Below are 5,983 nucleotides of genomic sequence, written 5' to 3' on the forward strand. Positions count from 1 at the left end.
GTGGGAATCCAAGTCAATAACAACATTTGGCCCCAATGAATGGCCAATTTGAAATGAATTCCCTAATTAATTGCGACCTTTATACTAATTCAACACTTTCTCTTAACCTACTAAATAGCCGGCATAAAAAAATCAACGCCATTATTGATACAATCAATCAGCATTCAATTGGTTTAAACTCTTAGATTAAACGGACGGGGGAGTGTTTAATTTTTTTTAATTAAAAGAAACTAACCCGTTGGATTTTCATTAGGCATTAGTCCATCGTTCACTACCAAGAGTTTTGAAAAATATAAACATGAGAAAAGAGAAAGGAAAAAAGCCAGAGCTCTCATTGACTAGAAGATCAGACTCAAAATCAAGAAAAGGCAAAACGTCAAACAACAAGTTATATATGATTGGCTCCAAGGAATAAACAACGTTCTCGGACCATTCCTCAGCGGATTGGCCCGTGGTCAGCTCAAGCCTACCGTCGTCGACTCCTAAAAAGTCTGTAAAAAAAAAAAATCCTAAAAAGTCAAGTCCCATTAATCTCTTGCTCTAGAAACTATACGACGCGGAAAATATAATAGGGAAACTTATTAACACAGTAGGACCCACCAAGTTAGAGAGAGAAACGGGAAACTTCCCAAATTTTCACACGTTAAAAAAGCCCTAACCCAGTTTCGACCTCGTTTCCCTTGAACCAGTACTACCCTATTAATTCTCTTGCCTTTCTTTTGTCAAACCATAATTGTTTTTTCATTGTTTTTCTTTCTTTTCATCTTTGTATCTCTCTCGGCTTATGTCTGAGAGGCTCAGCGTTCCCCACTCTTCCTCTATCGCCTTGGACCTCCATTCCCATCTCCTGGTTTCCAGTGAGATGAACCCTAATTCTAACTGGTCTCATTAGAATTCTCTCAGATTCATATCTTTGTTATTCTTTTCATTCTTGTTTGTTTCCCGAGATAATATAATCAGAAAATCATGACTCTTAAGGGATTTGTCGAAGGAGGAATTGCCTCCATTGTTGCCGGTTGTTCCACCCACCCGCTGGATCTCATCAAGGTCCGAATGCAGCTCCAAGGCGAATCTCTCGCCCCAAATTCTAACCCTAATTCCGCCGTCCAAACTCTCCGACCCGCTCTCGCCTTTCAATCAACTCATATTGCAGCTCCAAGATCTGTTAATGTTCCACCACCTCCACAGCCTCGCGTGGGTCCAATCGCTGTTGGAGTAAGAATCGTACAGCAGGAAGGCGTCGCGGCGTTGTACTCCGGCGTCTCCGCCACCGTCCTCCGTCAAACGCTCTACTCGACCACAAGGATGGGACTCTATGACGCGATCAAGCAGAAGTGGACCGATCCCGTCTCCGGCAACATGCCGCTGACGAGGAAGATCACGGCGGGGCTCATCGCCGGAGCCGTTGGCGCCGCCGTCGGGAATCCCGCCGATGTCGCGATGGTCAGAATGCAGGCTGACGGGAGGCTCCCGCAGGCGCAGCGCCGGAACTACAAGAGCGTGGTCGACGCCATAGCCAGAATGGCGAGGCAGGAAGGGATCGGAAGCCTCTGGAGAGGCTCGTCCCTTACGGTGAACCGTGCGATGCTTGTGACGGCGTCGCAGCTGGCGTCGTACGACCAGATCAAGGAGACGATTCTGGAGAAAGGAATCATGAGGGACGGACTGGGGACACACGTGGCGGCGAGTTTCTCGGCGGGATTTGTGGCGGCGGTTGCGTCGAACCCGGTCGACGTGATCAAGACGCGCGTGATGAACATGAAGGTAGAGCCGGGGATGGCGCCGCCGTACGCCGGCGCGTTGGATTGCGCGGTCAAGACGGTGCGGGCCGAGGGGCCCATGTCGCTCTACAAGGGCTTCGTGCCGACGATCTCGAGGCAGGGGCCTTTCACCGTCGTGCTTTTCGTGACGCTGGAGCAGGTGAGGAAGTTGATGAAGGATTTCTGAGATCTTGATCATGATGATGACGAAGAGTGTTTTAGAATATTATTAGATAAATAGTAATATTAGACGTTTTCCTCAAGTGTTGGGAAAGGAATTTCCGGGGAATAATAAGTTAAAACAATTCAAGCAAAAAAAAAAAAAAAGAAGTTAAAACAATGTGGGAAACAGCGTTGTAATCTGTGTCAGCTCGTGGCTAAATTAATTATGTCTTTTTACATGTGTTTGATTATTATTTTCCTGCAAATCTGATGATTCTTTTTTTTTTTTTTTTTTTTTTAAATGTGTTTGATTATTATTTTTCTGCAAATTTGGTCCTTTGTTCTTGAGTAATTAGTTCATCCATTGGCTGAGAATTTTATAATAAAGTTTGAAATATATAATATTTGTAAGGTTTTGTTTTGAACCATTAAATATACAGTTAAATTTACGTATTTTTTTATTGATGAGATTTTTAATTCGATAAAATAACCTTAGATACAAAGTTACTTGATTTGTATGAAAGTAAGTAATTACATAATTGGTAGCACAACTGTGAAAGAACTTATGTTTGCCTCTGTCTCCTAGTTCAATGTAATGGTGTGAACAGATGAACTTTGGTGGCGAAAGTTCTACTCTTCTAGAGTCAAAAACCCGCCGCTTTGCTTAGTGCCAGACTTTTGGGAAAGAGACCAAAGGCTATTATTTCGGTCACATAAATGTATCCAAAAGAGAACTTTTGTTTGCAAACTTTGACAAATTATTTTTAATTCTGAAATCTGAATTAGGAGACTGTAATGCCTTAACAGCTCAGTTCATCACCATTTGATTTAAATCATATCTCCAGTTATTATTATCTCAAATGATATCTAACTAATTAAATTATGCAACATTTTCTGATGAACTCAAAACATTAAAAAACATTTTAAAATTTTTAATTAACGTGTTATATAATATGATTGGTTAAACACCGTTTATGACATTAAAGTTGGGCAGATGATCTGAGTGCATCACCATTAAAATTTGATCAAGTGAAATTATATATATTTATATTAGACTATATACATATATCAAGGTTTCTATATTATTGTTTTTATTTTTATTTTTTGTATTTAATAATTAATCATCTTGCCGCCGTAAGATGACTAGAAAATAAAATAATCCCTAGTCTTACCAAAAGATAAGTCAGAAATTCTTTCCTTTAATGTTAACCAAGATTTCATGTCATCTCCCCTTCAAAAGCGGGTACCCTTTGGCCCTTAAGCTCCTCTTGAGGTTCAATTGTCTCACGTTGTCAAGTTGATCTATACATGGCCAACCAGGCAGAAAAGGAGTTTCAGTTGCATCCATGGGTTGGCAAAAGCAGGTTTGGTTCGAATCAATGAACGTCCAATTAAAGACGTCGGTTTTGGTTTGGATGCCTTTTTTTTTCCTTTTGTAAGGCTGGACCACTAGAAAATGGTGAACACATCAGCAGTTACTAGTGGAAAACATAAACAAGAATCAGAACTACAAAAATGTGAAAAATCAAAGAGACAAAAGCAACACCAAACTTTTTGATAAATCACTTCATCCTGATGCGGTTAAAACTTAAGGTCTGTTCTTTTAGAGTGTGACTTGAGTGTAGTTTTTAAGTTGAATTTGAGTTATAACTTGAGTTGAAGTTGTAACTTGAATAAAGTTGAGTAAAATTGAATAAAATTATAATTTAAAAGAACGTGAACTTGAATAAAGTTGTAACTTGAGTTTAGATTTTTTCTGAGTTTTATTGCAAAAAAAACAACCCCTTAGCTACTCACAAAAAATGAGCCCCTTTCCCGCTAAGTCAGTATGTGAGACTCAACTTAGTAGAACTCACTATTTTGTGAGTAATAGAATTTTACCCATTAGGGATAAATACCATTTTTGTATTTGATATTTTAGCCAAAAAGCTGAATAGCCACATTGCTACAGAAATGCAGAAGGTGATAGAATTCAAGGGTACATAATGGTCATAGTGTCGTTGATCTTTTCCATGGCACTCCAATAGGTTGTAGATTCTGATTGTCGTTTTCAGGAAATTTTTATTTTCAATAAGCAGTGAAAATTAATCAGCTAGCCCGCACCAACAGTGCATGTTGCGTGGGAATTAAAAAAAGAAAGGAATTCGAGGTCATATGCCTCATGAGGCCGTGATTAGTGGCACATATTCTAGTTTTTATTATGCTGTGAGGCAATGAGTGGCCTGTGAGTTACTTTCATATGATATGTGCGTAGTGCACAAGTCTGATTTTTATACTTGAAATTCACTTATAGAAATTTAGTTGTTCTAATATTATTAAAATATAAAGTTTTAGCTGATTGGGTACTCGTTAATAAATTGTCCACTTTCAGACGGAAACTAATATTAGAATGACATGAGAGGGTTTTAGAAGAGATAAAACTATTAAAAAAAAAAAAAACTATATTTAAAAAAATCTATAAAGAAAAAACCTTTGAAATAAAATAAAAAAATTGTCCTCTAATCTAAATCTTTTATTTCTTTCTAGAATGATTCTTCAAAATTTGCTTCTTTTTTTTTCTTGCTTATCATTTCACTCCTCTTAAAACCGCATCATGTCCTTGATGTGTCATAATTTGTTTGAAGAGAGACGATCTTTTAATAGATGGATCAAAACTCTATACTTTTAATAAGCAAAATAAATGAATGCCCCAAAAGACACAGAAACACAAGCCAATATACATCTTCAAATGCCATTCATGTAAATAAACCGTGCCCGTGGCCCGTTGATTAAGCACATGTTCTTGTTTGTGCAATGCTATTAGATATCACTAGTACTCAACACCACTTATTAATAGAATATGAATCTCATGAGACTTATAAATAATGAGAGATAATCTTGATAAACACTTCTTGAAAGTGCACGTGTTAAGATTTTTACCTTTTACTTTTAATTCGTATCTTTTTTAGTTAAATAATTACACTAATAAAAAAGTATTTATTAAAAATAAAAGATAAAAATTTACTCATGTACCCTCAAAAATAAATTATATATTTTTTTCATTTATACCGTTACCTCTTACTACTTATTGGTGGTGACATTGGTACCTCTTTAAGTATTTTTTCTTCTTATTTATTTCCCTGGCTTTAAGAAGATCTTTAGTAATAAAAAAGAAAAATTGTTGGAACAATAATATACTATTATTCCTATCGTATCTCGTACATGGTGCACATGGACATGCCCAAATACACCAAGCTAGGAATTGCTTGCATTTGCGTGTGGGGGTCTTCACATCTTTTTTGTGTTGATTTACTCTAAGAAGGATGCTATAGGGCTCATTCAAGGCATAATAATTCTTTTCTTCACCGTCACAAAGGAATGGTCATTGCATTATTGTTCATTAGAAAAAGATCCGACATTGCTCCTAGAATGAATATTGTTTTAGTGGTGAGATTGAAGGTGGACCGTACACGTGGTTGACATAGGTGTCTAGTGGAATCGAGTGACACATTCACTGGATTTAGATATTTTCTTTTGTCGGAGGATGCTATGGCACAATATTTGATGTGTCTCCTGGTAGATAATCCACGCTAAGTGGATCTTTTCTTCTACTATAGGTATCCTCCTTTGTAATTACATGTTTTGAACTATAGATCATGTCTGTTATTTTTTTTTTTTTTTTTTTTGGGATCTGGTCAAATTTACATGAAAGGAAGAAAAAAGATTATTTTTATATTTACTCTCGATCTGTCACTTACCATTCATTTCACTGATATTAGTTTAGAATTCGAGTTTTACTACAGTAAAAAGCTGTCACAAACAATCACATCTAACTTTTTTACTATAATAAAAAACTCTCACATAAAATCACATCTCAACTCAAATTAAAAACTTAAATTAGCGAACTAAACGGGCCCTTAAATACTCCCTAACCCTATTCTCTCAAACTTTATTCTGTTAGTAATTAACCCCTTCCATTCATTTCCGTTAGTTTTTGAGAATAACTCCGCAGATCATTTTATATATATATATATATATATATATATATATTTTTTTTTTTTTCAAACTGTTTCACTTTTTTT

General features: G+C 36.6%; 1 protein-coding gene across 1 annotated transcript; it reads left to right on the top strand.

Annotated features, from left to right (window-relative positions):
- The first annotated feature begins 713 nt into the window (after window positions 1-713).
- LOC21391909 (mitochondrial uncoupling protein 5) lies at window positions 714-2,188 on the top strand. Its single transcript, XM_010108991.2, has one exon. The coding sequence runs from the start codon at window positions 967-969 to the stop codon at window positions 1,945-1,947; it is 981 nt and encodes a 326-aa protein (XP_010107293.1). The 5' UTR covers window positions 714-966; the 3' UTR covers window positions 1,948-2,188.
- Window positions 2,189-5,983: the final 3,795 nt, after the last annotated feature.

Source organism: Morus notabilis, unplaced genomic scaffold, assembly GCF_000414095.1.
Source record: "Morus notabilis unplaced genomic scaffold, ASM41409v2 Scaffold103, whole genome shotgun sequence".
Classification (NCBI taxonomy): domain Eukaryota; kingdom Viridiplantae; phylum Streptophyta; class Magnoliopsida; order Rosales; family Moraceae; genus Morus; species Morus notabilis.

Excerpts from the sequence above, each read along its gene's own strand:
- LOC21391909 (XM_010108991.2), top strand. The coding sequence starts at position 967 with ATGACTCTTAAGGGATTTGTCGAAGGAGGAATTGCCTCCATTGTTGCC.